Source organism: Xenia sp. Carnegie-2017, unplaced genomic scaffold (assembly GCF_021976095.1).
Source record: "Xenia sp. Carnegie-2017 unplaced genomic scaffold, XeniaSp_v1 HiC_scaffold_20, whole genome shotgun sequence".
Classification (NCBI taxonomy): domain Eukaryota; kingdom Metazoa; phylum Cnidaria; class Anthozoa; order Malacalcyonacea; family Xeniidae; genus Xenia; species Xenia sp. Carnegie-2017.
In genome coordinates, this window is record NW_025813483.1 from 8,834,220 (window position 1) to 8,852,073 (window position 17,854).

The 17,854-nt window shown below is 35.8% G+C and overlaps 2 protein-coding genes across 5 annotated transcripts; one reads left to right on the forward strand and one right to left on the reverse strand.

The window, feature by feature from the left end:
- The first annotated feature begins 142 nt into the window (after positions 1–142).
- Positions 143–8,517, forward strand: LOC124441931 (dnaJ homolog subfamily B member 13-like). Its single transcript, XM_046992408.1, has 9 exons — positions 143–257; positions 602–705; positions 1,270–1,341; positions 1,822–1,905; positions 2,920–3,071; positions 5,773–5,905; positions 6,485–6,579; positions 7,236–7,312; positions 7,982–8,517. Exons 1-9 carry the CDS (start codon positions 190–192, stop codon positions 8,133–8,135), a joined length of 939 nt encoding a protein of 312 aa, XP_046848364.1. The 5' UTR covers positions 143–189; the 3' UTR covers positions 8,136–8,517.
- LOC124441927 (transcription initiation protein SPT3 homolog) lies at positions 5,590–17,365 on the reverse strand. 4 transcript variants are annotated; one of them, XM_046992403.1, is made up of 14 exons: positions 17,182–17,365; positions 16,899–17,047; positions 13,886–13,970; positions 13,648–13,734; positions 13,165–13,267; positions 12,923–12,991; positions 12,642–12,697; positions 11,826–11,901; positions 11,155–11,270; positions 9,884–10,207; positions 9,024–9,134; positions 8,268–8,910; positions 7,244–7,432; positions 5,590–5,927 (listed from the first exon to the last, which is right to left on the reverse strand). In XM_046992403.1, exons 1-12 carry the CDS (start codon positions 17,254–17,256, stop codon positions 8,866–8,868), a joined length of 1,296 nt encoding a protein of 431 aa, XP_046848359.1. In that variant the 5' UTR covers positions 17,257–17,365; the 3' UTR covers positions 5,590–5,927; positions 7,244–7,432; positions 8,268–8,865. The 4 variants fall into 4 exon arrangements, with proteins under 4 accessions (XP_046848359.1, XP_046848358.1, XP_046848357.1 ...); XM_046992402.1 differs by lacking the exon at positions 5,590–5,927 and adding an exon at positions 6,736–7,118; XM_046992401.1 differs by lacking the exon at positions 5,590–5,927 and having other exon boundaries at positions 6,736–7,432.
- Positions 17,366–17,854: the final 489 nt, after the last annotated feature.

Genomic DNA, 17,854 nt, shown 5'->3' on the forward strand with positions numbered 1-17,854 from the left:
TAATTTCTCGTACCACATTTGCCACGACGGAACTCCGCAGTGCGCAGGTGTTGCTGTGCTGTTGTGCTCTCTACCGTCTTCTCGTGGAAGTCTCGCGTGGTCAACTCGCATAGGCGCGCAGAAACGGTTGTCATAGCAAAGCTGTAAACAAACTCGAGTTGGTAAGGAAATATAATTGACAATAATATAATGGGACAAGATTATTATGGTATTTTAGAGCTCACAAAAGGTTCTAGCGACGCAGATGTAAAGAGATCGTAAGTCAAAGTATATTTAAATTTCTCAAAACTTTTTTCTATTGAAAATTTTGAGGAATTTAGGAGAAAACATACCCAAAGACTCTAAGTCTGAAAGCCATTAAGGCAAAAGCGTCATCTTGTATTCAGGATTCAAGTTTAAAGTTTAATATATGAACAAGATACAAGAGTTTCAAAAACTTTTTCCTGTATCAAGTTTATTATTCACCTAGAAATCGTTGTTCTTCATCTTTTACATCATGTTTTTGACTCTGAAAGTTAGAGAACAGTTTTTATTGCATTTGAATTTAAATTATCTGACCAGACTGATTTTTTTGCTTTTTCTACAACTCTCGATGCTATAGATATCGAAAATTGTCGCTGAAATTCCATCCTGACAAGACAAATGAAATTGAAGCAGAACAAAAGTTCAAGCAAGTTGCAGAGGCTTACGATGTCTTGAGTGATCGTAAGTCAATCTACATTCACGTGCATTTGAAACTCAACTCCTTAAGTGTTGTTCTACCCAGTTGCAATGTTCATGAGTTGAAATTATTCCTTTCAACTGTTAAAGTCACAGAATAACGGCAATATTGTCATGTTTTAAAAGAATACACAGAGGGTCAGAGTGTGTAGTCTCTATTTATATCAGTTATTTCTATGTATCATCTATCATTGATTTGCAGAGATAGTGCACATCACTGTAATATGTTTTTTGTCGAATCAAGCTACAGTAATTTTCACAAATAGGATAGGAAAACCAAATCAAGAACATGGTCAAAAATTGATTCTCTAGTTCAAGGAAGCACAGTAATATTGGAATGAACTTTAACACAATAATATTTTCCCTAAAACCTTGCCTTACCTCCAGAACATCATGATAAATTGCAAATCTTGTGTATCCATTTTTCATGTTTGCCTTATGAATTAGCTACTAGCTACTGTAGGAAATGTTTTGGGCTCATGTATTATTATTTTGGTCCAAACACATGTTATTATGAAGATACTAACAAGATTTACAATATTTTCCAAGCAAAGAGACGTGCCATTTATGATCAGTTTGGTGAAGAAGGACTGAGGAATGGTGTTCCCGATAGTGATACTGGTAAAGATTTTACTTGCTTACAATTTTTAAATTTACAATACTAACTTCTTATTCCTCGAATTTAAGCTAATTAGTTGCATTTTATTCATAGAATGCACATTGTATGTTATGTAATATGTGGGAAGGTGCCCTTATATATGTGCAATAAATGTTTTGTAATTCTAACAGTCTCACATTATTGCTTTGTCTTTGATATAAAATTTTATTGACTTGAGTACATTTATTGCAGTTCAATTGCTAAGTTTGTTGAAAAGATAAAAGATTTGTGCCACTTGATTGCCAATTACCGGTTTGTCTTTTATTAAGCATTGAAAAGTTTGTAAAAGTGTGTGAAAAGTATGCATGCATGAATGCATGAAATCAAGACTGTGAAAAGAATGACTGTTACAAAATTAATCATAGACATGCTCTTGATTGGCTTGGCAGTGAGCTTTGGACAGGTGATCACTAATCTGTACTTTTTCATTTCATTTGTTTCAGATGGATGGACTCCTGGGTATGTATTCCATGGAGATGCATTAAGGGTCTTTAGAGAATTTTTTGGTGGTGATAATCCATTTTCAGGTAAATAATTAGATAGAGATTGATTGAGACAGAGAGATGTCCTTAACTTTTAAGGTTTACAATTTGGGTTTCTATGAAAAAAAATATGATGGGGATAAGGTATTTATTGTCCAACTTAGGAAGTGAGAACAATATGGCCAACATTTTTATAACTGTGCAAAAACATTGGGCATGCTCCTGTTATGTCATTCAAGATACTGTACATATTGATCTTTTAAGCATTGGTGCCGCCAGCTTGAAATTTTCGTTGTGCTGTTCACTTACTGTAAAAACAGCAGATTTCTAAACAAAGAAATAATTTTAATCAGTTAATTATCAGAAATTTACATTGCACCACCAACATTCAGGCTTGCAAGCTACTCCGCCGTAAATGGATGATTTTTTGGAAGGATGATTAAACTTCAAATAACATAAAAATACCTTTGAATGTAAATGAAACTGCCCAGGTAGAAATCTTACAAGAGATCATAGAAGTGAAGGAGATCTCATTTAAGAAATGGAACAAGATCCTATTGTGATCTGACTTGCGATCACACCTTTATATTCTTGTAAGATCTTGTAAGATATAAGAGACTAGAGAGCTATAGCAAGAGTACGACTAACAGACTGTGTAAGGGATTGGCACAAGAAAGTTTGTCGTCGTTGTCACTTCGTCAAAATGTTGTTTTATAGTTGTCAACAACAGAACGAGCTTTTTGACTGTAAAAAACACAGCACTTTATGAAGCAGCTACGGCTCTATTTTTCAAAATAATATCGATGAATCTGCAATACTGATTTGACAAGAATATAAGACTCTTTTGAGAGAGAAATCCTCGTTATTTTACATTTTATGCATTATATTTATGTAGTGTTTTACAGTTTGTTTACACTCCTAGTCATACTCGTAGTCTTTGCCAAAACTCGCTATTAAAGGAAAGAAGGGTACCCCAGAGTACTCTTTAATGGTTTTCATTTCATGGCTTTCGCGCTTTATTTCCTTTATCATCATTATGTTACATTTGTAATATTGCAGAGTTATTTGATAACTACGATCCAGAAATTGGATTTGGAGGTTTGCATGGGCGTGGTCGGCGCAAACAAGATCCACCGATCGAAAGAGAGCTATTCTTGACTTTAGAAGAAATCTTCAAGGGATGCACTAAGAAAATGAAGATTTCTCGAAGAGTATGTTTCAGTCAATTGTTTCTAGCATTCGGGTTTCGGGTCCGTAGACGAATACGCTCTTTTTTAATTTAAGAGCCAGCGAAAATTTGCACAGCCTCAATGTTTCTAATTTTTTCACGGTTTCAGACTCAAAATGTACCAAGTTCTTAGCACGGAGTCTTTTCTGTGATATATCTAAACTTATCATACTAGTGTGTAGCATCAAAGTGTAAAATCTGTTTTAGCTACTAAATTTTGGGTTGTTACAGTAAGTACAGCTTTCGAAGGTTTCAAAAAGAAGGCCCACAACACTAGCCATTTTATGGTTTTACACAAGTTACTGCATATAAGAACGGTTAATAAAATCACTCTCTACATTTTTTCCTCAGGCTCAATTTCCAACATTAATCAATTTTACTTATCCGTGCCTTAAAAAAATCACACCACAAAAAGTGTTCCCGTTATTTGCAATGATCCATCCCATAATAAACCTGTTCTATGGTGTTTTTCCTTTTTGTTTTTGACAAACCTGGTGTTACGTTGCACCTGATAAGAAACGTTCGGGAAGATGACAAGCGTCGAGGAGTTCTTTTGGCCCTTTCACACCATCCATTTGTCAAATCCATTTGTTTCGTTTCCGACTTTTGGTATTATAGTCATGCGAGCAACCATTTGTGTTATTCAGTACATTTACAGTATCAATATACTTTGCCAACTTTCGTTCTTGTTTCCAAGTCTTTCTCAAATCTAATTTTTCTCGCCAAATCAAATTCGATCAGCGCGGAAAGTGAAAAGTCCGGGGTTCGTGTCGGAGGCTCACGTTTTCCGTGTTCACACGATATGTAGTTTACAATGCGACAATATCGGTTCCGACAAATCGTATCGCGAGAACGAGCTTTAAACGAGATGACCTTGTTTTCAATAGAGTAAACTCTCTAAACTGGTCATATCGTTTGGAAATTATCGCACTTTTTTCAGAAACATCGAATGCAAAGAAATTTTTATTTTGTGTATGCTATGAAACACCTCAAACCAAGTGTCCACTTTATCAGATTGAGAAATCTCAAAAGAATCTGTTGACTTTAAATTGCTCACACTTAAGTTTTTCCTTTATGAAGTCAATATATATCCGACCAAGAATATCCTAAATCTTATTCTTACTAATGTACTTGAGAAAACCGTAAACCTCTCTTGTATTTCAGCTAAAACTGTGGATCTTTCGAGTGACAATAATCTGTTGTTTTTTCATATCTTACTTCATGCCTTAGCAATTGGATACGTCAGTTGTAACCAAACTGACTGAAATGGTTGCTCAACGGTCTAGATAATTGCAAATTTAACATCGAAACAATTTTGGTGTTAATACTGATTAGGAAACATGGAAAAACTCCTTCTCAGTGTTGTTGATTACATTCCACTCAAATAATCTAATCGTCGAAATAGTCCTTCATTAAAATATGGTGAAGAAACCTACGTTCAAAGAAAGACTCGTGTAGGAATAGAGCGACACGCATGTTATGTTTGAAAATATGGAGAAAAGTACCACGAGCTTTCTCGAAACGCCGAATCTTTTACAAGATCCAAACGTGACTTACACTTTACTGACCTCGCACTTTACTTGGATGAAACAACAAAAAGTTTTGGTCAGTCTTCAAGTGCAACTCCAAACACTCCAATCCTCCTTCAGCAATGTGGAAACAAACAAATGTAGTACAATCTAATCTCGATTTTATCCAGCAAATGTGAAATGGGGTAAACCACTTAAAGTACTTCACTTGTCAAGATCTCGTAAACCAAAACATAGCGCAATATACGCTTTATGGATCTTGTCAGAAAGCTATTGGTCTTTTCATAACCGATTACCTTAAATGGAGGTTTATGAGGTATCACCCCAATCCGATACAAAAATCACGGCACGACGATGCAATCCGGTGTATTGTAAACAGGGCCTTAGGCGCTGTTTACACTGTGACGAACCAATCCGGTTTGTCTAGCGTAGCGAAAATCACTCCGCTCTGAAGGTGACACGAAAAGCAATGCGATACGTGGCAGCGTAGTGTAAACAGTGCAATCCGATAGAAACTACAATTGGGTGCAACATTTGACAATTGTTATGCCCGAAATTTCGCAGTTGTTGCTATTTATCTCACGAGATCAACTGTAGTTGTTATATGCTTGCTATTTTCTTTATTAGTATACAATTCGTATAATATGTTAGTATTTTGTTCATCTTTTGTATCCACACCTTTCCAGTCGATGTCTTTGCTAAACTTTTGCAACGCAAATTTATTAAATACTTTGAAAAGTATCTTATAACCTTTCCATGGTTTTCAAGTTTTTTCCATTGCTTTCGCCAAAATGTTGTATTATTTGTCGCACGACTACCTGTTACCATGACAGTAGAGATTTCGAAAGAGCTAAACGGCAATGTTGTGTGAACTCCACATAAAATATCTATCGGATTGGAAATCAATCCGATACAAAAGCAATCCGGTATAGTTTAAACGGGGTCTCATCTATAGACCAATCGACGCACGCGTTTTGTTGTTGTTATTTTATAATTACCTATGTTACAAATTTCTAAGTCATGCAGTGATTATTACCACGCACCTATTTCAATCTCACGCATTCCTTATCAGTCGAGAGGGAGCTATATATTCATTAAGTTACTTATATGAGTAGGAGTTTGACAATTCATTGATTTTTTAACTTCATTCTCCAGGTAATGAATGATGACGGTCACACGTCCAATATACGCGATAAGATTCTTACCATCAACGTGAAACCAGGCTGGAAATCTGGAACCAGAATCACTTTTCCCAATGAAGGTGATCAAGGTCCGAACAATATTCCAGGTAATCGTGACTGCCGAACAAACTTTCTCGTGAAAAGAAATATACATATGATATATTACGGTGTGGCGGATCAAGGGTACTTTATTGTAGAACGGTTTAGGGTCCTGTCACAAAAAGACAAAAAAATTATAATTTGAAATTATAGTAGAAATTCAGTTTTTTGTGAGTGATGAGCATGTTGGAAGTGCCTGGGAATTTAACTTATAGTATTTACTTAAACCTGTCGCGCAATCCTAATTTAGTATACAAGGGGATCAATCCCTACACAAAGATATTTTCTGAAGAAATCTTTGTTTTTGCGTCCGATTATTGACTGTGAGAATGTTCCAATAAACACTCAGCTTGTTTTGCTGACGGGTGTCCATTTTCTTCGTGTCACCACACTTTCAAGCACCGAAAACGAATGTCACGTGATTGAATACTGAGGTTCCTAATTGTGAACTACCCTGGATCGAAGGGATCATGTCACTTGCAACAAAACCTTAAGACTTAAGTCAAGAAAAAGATTTAAGTCAAGAAAACCAATCTTTTGCTTTGATGGTAAAATTTTTACTTGACGTATGTTTTCTATATTTTCAGCGGACATCATTTTTGTTGTGAAAGATAAACCGCATTCCGTATTCAAAAGGGAAGGAAAAAATTTAGTTTTTACTGCTGCAGTTCCTTTAGGAAAGGTAAGGTAAATCATTGTTTTTCTATTTCACAGATAATGGCGTAGGTGCTGGGCCTAGCAAAGGCATGATGATCGAGGAGAAAAAGGGGAAAAGTTTTACTTTAATTATGAACACGTTCGCCTCGTCTGTTTTCTTGACAAAATTCATATAACATCATCGTTTTCATTAATTTCATTTGACTTTTTCTAATTTGGCGTATTGAATATTTATCAGAGAGTTTGAAGCCATTAAAGCAATGTCTATTGTTGAAAAACTTTTATGGTAATTAGTATTTCCCGAGCATCGACCGTCCAACACGATATTGTGTACATTAACGTATGAAAAAAGACCTGTCATACACCCCTGCCAAGAAACGCCATGATGAACTTGAATACAGAAAGAAGGGAACGTATTTTCTGCCTTTCATAACTTTAAATCATGTTTTCATACACGATGACATTTTTTTATGAAGATTTTCCGACCACGATTTTGCGGTTATTTTGAATTCTATGGTATTTTTTGACAAAGACCCTTCGCTTCCCGTTTTATTTTGCGCTTCTCTGCCGAGCAAAAAAAAGCAATATTGAAGAAAATCGTTGATTACTCCCGCCCGCCCCCTTTATAAGAAATTCCCTATCAGGACATTTTATTTCGAATGATCTTTCTTCCTTCTGTAGGCACTCACTGGTTGTACTGTCGACGTCCCAACGTTAGATGGCCGATTGATCAGTATACCCATCAATGATATCGTCAAGTAAGTGAAGAGAAGCGAGATATAGATGACTCTAGAGAGTTTTCGACGAAAGTTATGGCTCTCTTTGTGTTCTTATTGAGTTGTATTCTGTGTGCATGATATGAGAAGTTCCTCTTTGTGCTAAATTCAACCGGATAAGCAGCTTTCAAATTTCGACATATATAGCTTTTTAAAGTGCTTATATCATCCTCACGGAAATAATTTATTTGGATAGAGTTGACGATTTTAAGAACATTTGCAATATATTTTATAAGACAAAATTGTAATCTTCTTTGACTTTTGGGTCTCAAAGTTGGCTTTTTTCAAGTTTGATCGTGAGGTGCTGTGACTGGCTCTAGTTCAACGGACGTGACGCACATTGGAGAGCACGCTGCCTTTTAACGCTGTAGTGATAGTTGTAGTAAAGTCGAGGAATGTATTTTTATCAAACTTTTGTTTTTATTCGCTCTTTATTATTGAATCGCACTTCGGTGAAATAGAACCAGTCCCAGCACCTCACGGTCGAACACGAAAAAAGCCAACTTTGATGCCCAGAAAGTCAAGGAAGATCAAATTTTCGTCTTATAATATATGTTGCAAATGTTCTTCAACTCTATCCAAATAGATCATTTCTCTGAGGATGATAACGGCACGCTTTCTAATAAAATAATACAACTCTTATTCGTTTAGACCTGGCTATTCGAAACACGTACCCGGGGAAGGTGTCCCCACCTCCAAAGACCCAGATATCCGAGGGGATCTGATTATAAAATTTGACATTGTTTTTCCAAACAAATTGACTCCAGTACAAAAACAGTTGTTGAAAGATGCTCTATTGCAGTGATAAAATATCATGTAATGTTTTGTACATAACTTTCGTAAGTCAAATTCATTTTGTTCATAAAGTGTAAGGAAAATTTTTATTAAGACTTGCAATAATTTAGTTGAAAGGTTTAAACAAATGTACACAAAAAACCTGTGGTAGATTTGTCATGCTTCCAGTATGCAGGTGCTTCTTTGCACCGTCTTGAAGCCTTTATCTGTGTACAAGTGACTGGTATACATTACGGACGCTAAGTTGAACAGCTGAAGCAATCATGCGAGCAAATACCTGAAGAATGCCCCCATGTATGTTATTAAAGCACTTTTGACTTTTGATATGAGTTAATTAAAACCCAAGTGTGAATACCTTTATGGTCTTTACGTTTGCCATTGATAAAACTGCATTCATCTTTGTCAAATGATTATTTTTAAGAAATATTCGACAACCTTAATGGATGTTGCATGTTGCTAACTCGCCTGTTAATGCCAACTTTTGTCAAGTTTAGAGCTCTTGGCAGTTCTGAATGTTTCATTAGCACGTTGGGTCGAGATTCAACATCAACATTATGACCAACATATAGATGTACATTTATTATAACGACAATATTCAAACGAATGTGTGACTAGTATGTGTATTTCACCTACAATAGCCAATCAAAGCCGAAATTTCTCATTGAAGGTAAGCGTTTGAACAGTTTAAAGCGCCTTATCTAACCTTTACACTATGAATATAGGATTTCCATCATAGCAATTTATAAACACAAGGTCATGTAACTCGGCGTCGTACTTGCACGCGGCTGTAAGAAAATAAAAATTGTATATTAGCAGGAAAATTATCTTTGGCCACATTGTGAATCCTACACTGGCGGAGATTTCATTGAAGGGCAATTATGCAAAGTGAAAGGCTTACCGAGAACGCCGCCATTGGGCCCATGCCATGGCTATAACGTCGCATTGCTTCACGAATATGATCTGGCTGAAGGCAGTCGGAATAAAGATCATTTGAGAGCACAGAGCTTAGCTATATGGTAGAAAAACAGAAGTGGTCAAATCATAGGAAATGTCGATAAACAGCAGTTATTCAACTGGACTAGTGCAGTTAACGGACACCTTACACTGCGCAGCTGATCAGCACAAGTGCCGCAGGCTCAGGCAATCAAAAACTTTCTAAGGCAGGCGAGTTCAGCTTTACATAATTTGATAGCTTAGATTTTTTAAAAAATAGAAAGCCAAATCCTAACCCAAGTTCTAACCGTTAAGCTTACTTCTATAACGGTGAGTGATACGGCATTTTTTGTATTCTGTATTGTTGTGTTGCCGTAAGTGTTGTTGTTGATTTGCATTTTCCCTCCAATTACAGTGCCCACAGTGTTCATGGTCACCGCAGAATAAGTATAGGTGTCCGCTAATAAACTCATTCCTAAACTGCACTCTAACCAGTGAACTGTAATACTAACTGGAACGCTAACTCTAACGCTACTTCTATACGCCATTTTGAAGCCAGTTATGATGTATTTATCCTTAGTTTTTGGGTTTATTACCATATCTTGTGTCGTAAAACTTTTTCATGGCAATTTGTGCTTTTGTATTTTATGTATATCGTTGTTAATTTTCTAAAATAATACATGAAACTTCTAGAAACTCAGGAAAACAAGCTTCAATTTGATCTTCATTGATAGCGGCGTTGTTAGCTTTCCAGTTGATATTGCAGTTCACTGACTTTTACTCAATATTTTATAGCAGTTTGCGCACTTGACCTGCGTTTAATACCTTTGTTCTTTTCTTTTTAGCCTTGGACGATTTAGAACTTGCAGATAAAGAGCTCACTCCACCTGGTAACGAAGTCAAGTTCGACCCAGCACCACCGGTGGGAGTTGCACCGCCCAAAGAGAAAGAAGGCTGAGTTCCACCTATTGATGTCGTGGGCGTGCTGGGGGGTGTTGGCGTGGAACATCTGCTCGAAGGCATTGAGGATGTTGTGATGAAAGGTAAGTTGATTTTAGAAGCGTTGTTTTCGCGCAGTAAAGGCATGACGGCTGACAGTTCGTCGCTCCGTTCGATATCTTTCTTGACCAATAACGCCATCTCTACAATCTGGCGGAAATAGAATTTATTTACAAATATTTCGACACGGTAACATCTTGAATCCAGGGGTCGGTTACACGAAGCCTGGATAACGTTATCCATTTAATAGCAAAAATTTTCAAACTTGTAAAAAAGATGTTTATGTTTTTCTTACGACGAAGAAATTTTGTAATCTTCGAAACAATGTTTTATTTCAGTGATTGCTCAGTTCGAATCTTATATTTTTGCTTTTTAAAAGGTTTTGTAAAAGTTTAAAAAAAATTGCTATCCAATGGATACGCTATCCAGGCTATCGTGCAACCGGCCACAGAACAACAAATATATAATAATAAAAAGGTTGAAAAAATCAAAATTCGGGTTTAATTTTAAATGAGGAATACGATCATCAATATTAGGCTCGTATATTAAGCGTGAGGTATACAACACGACGGTCTAGGCCTTGCTATTTTATCAAAAAGAAGTTTGAAAATGACAGAAGACCTTATAAAACAGTCAGTAAATATCTCTTGAAGTTTTTTGATTGTCCATTTTGCAAACCAGTGACGTCATATTGCATAATGAGTCGCCAAAATTTTTTAAATATCCTTCAGTTTCTGGGCAACGTTTGGATGAAACGTTTCGGCAGAATTTTGTACCATTAACACTATTTCCGGAAGGCACAAAAATACTGGATAAATCATATTCCCATTATTTAATATGACGTCAATGGTTGTACGAAATTGGACATTCTACAAACTTAAATATCTTTAAGAACAAAAGGAGATACACATACACTGTTTTAGAAATTCTACAGTCAATGTCAAACTGTAATTTAGAAAGCTAAATTTTCTCACCACAAGTACAATAAAAGTGATTACACATCATTATGATAGTTGGGGTGGCGATGATCATTATGGAATACGCTAACAAGAACGTCTTTCGTCACACCGATGAAGAATTTGTATGATAGAGCTGACCTGTCCAACTGTTTCGTACGCAAGGTAGCTGAAGACTTCCATAACTGGAGTGTTTGGTTTCAAATCTGTGAGGTTCGTGTAATCCAGCCATTCTTTGAATTTTCCCGCCTTTTTGTCTGTTAAGTCCGAAAACGTTCGACGTTAATTAAATTTTCATCTCTAACATGGCACTTCCATCGGCTATTTTTCAATGGTAAGTGTAATGAACAAGATATGAGGTGATTGGTATAGGTTGTGTGAGAGATAAGGTTATAGGTGCAGGAATAAGTTATCATATGAGGAACGACATGGATAATCGCATAGGTTTTCAGAAATGCAAAACGGGAAATTTCGCCAAACAAAGAGGAGTACAACATAGTTATTTCCCTTTTTGCCTGCTAATGGCACAAAAAAGGAGAATAATTATTGGGAACGATGGGGGGTTAAATAGACGAAATGCTTGAATATCAGCCGCTATTTTTAAACAAAAATACCTTTACAACAAACGATTGGTTTTAAATTTCCACCCAACGAATAAAATTTAACCAATCGATGGCCTAGCCTAACGTTAGATCCACCGCCGACGAGATTAATCACAAATTTACTAAATACACGTAAAAATGCCACTATACTTTATAGTTCGATGTACATACTCAACATCTTCATTAGTGCAAAAAGCCTGCGTTACTTACTAAAATTTGCCTGACGACATTCAATGAATTCTAAATATTGCTGTGTATCCAGCGATCTCGACAAATACTCTGCTCTCTGCAATAAAAGTAGATTACTATTGTGATTTAATACGGCAGACGAAGCATTTGTCGTGAAAGCCCACCTTTGTCTATCAGCGATAAGTGAGTTTTAGAATTAGTATTCTAATTTTGTATACAAAATTGAATTCTATAATGCAACATAAAAGTCTGGCAAGGTAACAAACTAAAATTCTTATTGTAGTATTAACCTACCTCCGACCGTCCCCAACTCATGTCACCCCAAATCGAAAATTCACTGAGCACAAGATCATTTAATTCTAAGTAAATTAATCTCAAAGTCCTCCATTCAGCAAAAACTTTTATTTGTGATATTGAAATCATGTGTGATTTCTAGCGTATTGGTGAAACAAGTTTTTGATTTGGTCAAATCAATCCATCTCGTAAAATTGACAAAAATGTCCTTTTTGATGGACCTGGAACGATGTAGTATTGTGACGTCATGCAAGGGTTTTTTCAATACAACGACAGTCAAGGTCAATTCAACGACAGTCAAGGTCAATTCAAAACCAATTTTAACCATAGAAAAGGGAACGATTTGACAAAAACTGATACGCTAGAAATCACAACAAAATTTAATATCACAAATAAAAAGTTTTTAGAAAGGGCACTTTAAACAGTAACAGCTACATGTGCTCATAAGATGCTGCCGTGCGCTGTAGTTGTTTGTTTCATTTGAAGTGCTACTGTGACCGTGTATTTGTTCTATCTCGCCACAAGTTTTTAAACTTTACTCGCCTCAAGCCTTTCTCTTCTCTGATCGTAACCATCGCTTCCCAAGAAGCTACTGTCATCTATACGGAAAAGGAGGTAGTTAGCAAATGAATACAATGTACTCGTTACATGTTTTTAGATGTAAATCGTCCATATTGAAATAGTCCTGAGAATGACTGTTAGTGTTGAATTTGACCGACGTTTTGACAACCTTAGCGGTAGTCATCTTCAAAGTCAAGTCAGGAGTAAATACGTATAGAAAAAATTTAACGTCAAATGTCTTCTGTAAACAAATTTTTCATTACCTAATTGTTCGAAAGAACTGGGATCGGATAATCGTCTTCGTTTGTTTCCTAACTTCACGTCATTTCCACCTATACAAGATCAAACATTTTACGTCGTTTTCTACGAGTCACTGCTACAATGGCCACCATTATCCTGCAAGACAAGCAACATGCATGCGCACATGTCTGGTCGATGAATAACCGTTAGTTGTTGAACTAAATTATTGATATATAAACACATAAAATCGCTGTGAATGTCTAACCAAATGCTCCGAGAATTTCATCATCGTCTTGAGAGATCTGTTTCATCAACTTTTGCTTGCTTTCTTTAAAACCAAGATACATGTTCAACTTTTGTAACTTCGCCTATAACAGACATTAAAATTCTGTTCTCATGCAGATTATGAGAACTTGTGAACACTGAGTGCTACTAGGGTCAAAAGCAGTGTGTTGACATAACGCAGTTTAAACGTGAAAATCTCCGCGCCAGTCTTAATTCTCGAAAATCAGTATTATAAGATCATCAACAAAGCAGAATGGCGTTAATTGATAGGGAGGGACAAGGATTCGTTGAATTTCGAAGAAGAAGTCTCGAAAAATGCTGGTTTTGGAAACGAGTGATATTAGACTGTTTATACTATAATATACTATATATTCATAATATACGTTTACACGGCCACAGAAAGCGGCCTACATTTTTGTGATGACTAAATTGACTATAGCGAGTTCAAATAAAATTGCAATACCTTGTCTTTCCTCATAAGAAATTTTACATCTTCAGTGTGCATAAACTTGCCCCCTCTTAATGCCGTAACCTCCGCCGTTTGAACAACCTAGGCAGAATAATTGGGAAAATGGCTATTTGCATGAAAAATGCAGCAAGTAAATAACTCGGAAAACAATACTTGTTGTAAGTGATACCACAAAGATATCCAATACAGTTTAACGCAACTAAATAGAATACAATGGTAGCTAACATTGTACCAGACTCGATATCTGTTTGTGAACGATTGCTTCAATAAGTCGAGCCGACTCGGCACTAGGTTTTCTTGCATCACCAAACGCGTACCTGAAAAAGACATGGTTTTCTTAAGTGGGAGACAAACTTTGCTGAACTTCTCCATTGGATGCAAGAGATAGATCAACCGATATAATTTTGTACCAAAAAAGATGAACCGTTTAGTTGCTTTAAAAAAAGAAATTAAAGAATGAGTCACAGAGTAATGCGTCGCACGTTTGGCCAGCAATGGATGGCCATTATAGGTGTTTAGTGAAGCAATATTTCTACTTTTACAACAAAATCTGATCTATAAACATGTAAGCGCGATAGGTCAAAAAATGAAGAAGAAATAACAAGAGATAAAGTTGAAGAAAGACGTTGTTTCACATTTGTTCAGTGCGAAAACAATCCCTAACAGAAGTAAACACAAGCCCGCAAAGCATTACAGTGAGACTCGTTCTTTAATTGTTTAATTGCATCTTATTATGGGAAGAGTTCCGGCGATTTTCTCTTAATTTGAGAACCTTTTGAGTTGCCTTTGTTTCATTACCATTTTTACCAACAATTGTCATGGTGCGTGGTTTGTCGTGTCAATAGTCTTTAGTTCTATATTTAACACGACCGCATTCATCCCATTTCTTTTGCGCAAAGGATCATATATTTTGGATGAGGGTTGATCTTTACTCATTCTATTCACTATCGATGAAAAAGCTGCAACTGTGATATGGTACTAGGCTTTCACTAAATGCTTTTAATTTTGACGATGATATTGAATTCGACTTTCAAAGACTAGAAACGTCAAATCTCTTAAGTGACAAAGCTTCTTTTAGTGTTTGTTTGGTTAGAAACAAAGTATATTAGAACACAAAAGTACAGTTAAAAAAATTGGAATTTTGTATTTCGCTGTGATATTTTATTCCTCAAATTTGGCTAAACTTTGAAAGTTTCATAGAATTGCGAGATAACATTCAGAATACGTCAAAATTTATTTGGTTAAATGTGAAAAAAATTTATGTTCCTTTGTCGAATTGTTTTTAAAAACACAATATTTATTGTGGATGTGGTGTGAATCAAGAATTTCGACACATACACCAACTGTTAAAATAGTGCATTTTTGGTCAAATATACACTTCAATTTCACAACTATACTATTTCTGGAATAAGTGGGTACTAGCATGCCACTTCTAAAGACCACATCGTTTTAAAAATACAAGTGATGCATGCAAGAAAATTCTATAACTTTCTTCAACGCGGAACGCCATTTGAATAAGAATTATGTAGGCCGGAAGCATTTTCGAGGCGCATCATTGAAATTTATCTCTAACTTTTCCCACAGAAATTATAGATGGCCATTTTTAATAAAAAATAAATAAAAGTTACAGTTTCAGTGGCGAAGAGTTTGACTAACGAAGACGAAGAAACTAGAGAAATATATCTTGATTGAACTTTTCCTTCAAAGTTTCATGCAAAATGTAGCTAATTGAGTAAAAAATTGGGAATGATGTTTTGAAAAATCAACTATTCAAAACATTCAAAACAAAATAGTTGACTGAGAATAAAAAGATATCTCGCCACCTTCCATAGCATGAGCTTTATTTCTTCAGGAAAAAACAAAACAATTAACCTGGTGCCCTTTTCATATGCCTTTCAACCTTGAAACAGACGAGCTGGTCATCCGATGAGGTTATTTTGTCTGTTCTTAGCAACAAGCGTAGTCGGTTTTTATAATAATTGTAATAATTTTAAAGTTAACGTGCTTTAAGTAAAACCAAAAAGAGGGTCAATCTTTCATGAAAAAATTGCGGAAGTTGCTTGACGTTTGCCGCCAAACGGCTGGCTTGAAGTTTTCGCAATTTGATTTCATTTGAGAACGATCAAATAAAACTTCATTAAAAGTTTTTAAGAAAATCTGTCAGAAAAACTGTCCTGTTTGTTTCCTCAAATATTGTGTTCGACATGGGCCTTTTTCTCGAAGTATGTTTTTCATTATGAGATGATTTGTTTTGAACATAACACCGAGTTTGCAATGTTATAAGAGAAGATTACGAATCAATTAGACAAAGCTTTCAACACAAGGATTTTTTATCATTGTTTACGGTCTATCTCGCGTTGATGGATTAAAAACATGTGCAAAGAGAAACGATTACTGTCCTACCGAAGGGATGTGTTGTAGTTGCACAATAATTAACATTATGTGAATTGACTCACCATTTATTTTCCGAATATTTAGTACGAAACAGAGCAGTAACAATTACTGTGCAACAAATATCGAGCCAAAAGAAACAGCTAACCATTCGTTAGTTAAAGTGAAATTAAATATAGGCAATCAAAAATTTTGACGGAAAATCTCGAAACTGATGTAAGGATATCTCGTATGTTAACAAGTGATATAAAAAAACGATGTTGGGAGTATACGAAGATGTACAATATCAACGGATGATTTTTGAAGATCCTTTGCAAAGAAAACGGTAAACGCAAGCCGCTCCTTTTCCTGATGTACAAGCAATGACAGTGCAGAAATATTGCGAAATTTATAAAATGTGCACGACTGCATGGTCTATCGCGATTATAATCAAGCTAAGTGTTAACATGCAAAAAATACCGGATTTCCCATCCTTGTACCGTGAATTAATTATACAAAACCATCACAGAAGTGTAACGTAATTTAGCGAGAAAGAAACTCTTTATGAACGTCCTGTATTTACTAATTCGTATTTGACTGAAAATTACGACAATCTGATTACGCAGCAAATTTTTTAAGAGAAAAAATACCCAGACTAGCTGAAAACGTCGAAGTATTTAGATCGTTTTAAATCAGGAGAGCTCGCTTGCCTTCTTTGATTTCCGGTTTAAATGAAAACCGGAAATAATATTGCCTGTACGGTTTGATGATGTGTTGTCGAAGAAAAACTGAAATCGACACAATTTTGAGCAATTTCTCGATAAAATTGACGTTTTAGACTATCAAACTCCGTGTGAATACGACATCTGACTTACATCATGCATAAAATTTCGTTTTGAAACCACGGTTTGCCACTGGAATTTTGTAAATTCTGGTGTGAAATACTTTGTTGTGACGTTTGATTCGTCTCGTTGGGCTGGCCGTGGCAGTTTCCATTTGGCTCCGTCTTTTCAACAGCTTCAACCTTAAAAGGAATATTAGACGGATATGACAACAGTTCCGCTATATCTCATCTTGATTCAAAACAAATCATAAACACGTTCGCATAATAAACACGCAAGAATATGCTGAGTCATTGTGTTAAACCTGTGAACTCACCTTGTTTTGTACGCAAACAGGCGGTTCATCGTTGCCCTTATCGGACTTATGCGGCTTTTTTTTAGCTTTCGTCATGTGCAGCTATCTTGAGCACCCACGTTTGTAGACGTAAAACGACTCTAAATTGTTGAGAGCATTGATGCAAGCGCCAACCTGAATTCGAGAGCTATGTTTGTATTGCGCATGCGTTTATGCATTCAAACGTATTATTGCGTAATTGACGTAAAATTGAACTTGCCACATGTGTCTATTCCACTTAAGGTCAAATGTGACTTTTAAAAGTGATAAAATACTAGGCAGAAAATCTAGATTTTTGTGCGTGTATTTATGTTTTAAGTCATACCTTTGTCTTGTTGTGAATTTTAGCAGATTGCAATTGGATTGAAAAAACCTTCTGATCTTTTATTCATGAAAAAATTTAACTTGCATATTCGCTTCTAATCATTCTATAACACTACGTATTTTGCACGTTCTTGGATTAGGCCTCCAAGACAGAAAGTTGTTGAAGAGCGTGGATACACAGATTCTACACTCGAGCAAACAATTAGTTGTCTTATTACCGAAATGAATAAAGTGAAAAAATTTCCAAATGAAAACTTCCACCAACACTTTCAATTTTGTTACGAACAATGACGATCACATGACTTAATTTTGATCAGTGTGCTAAGGTGCT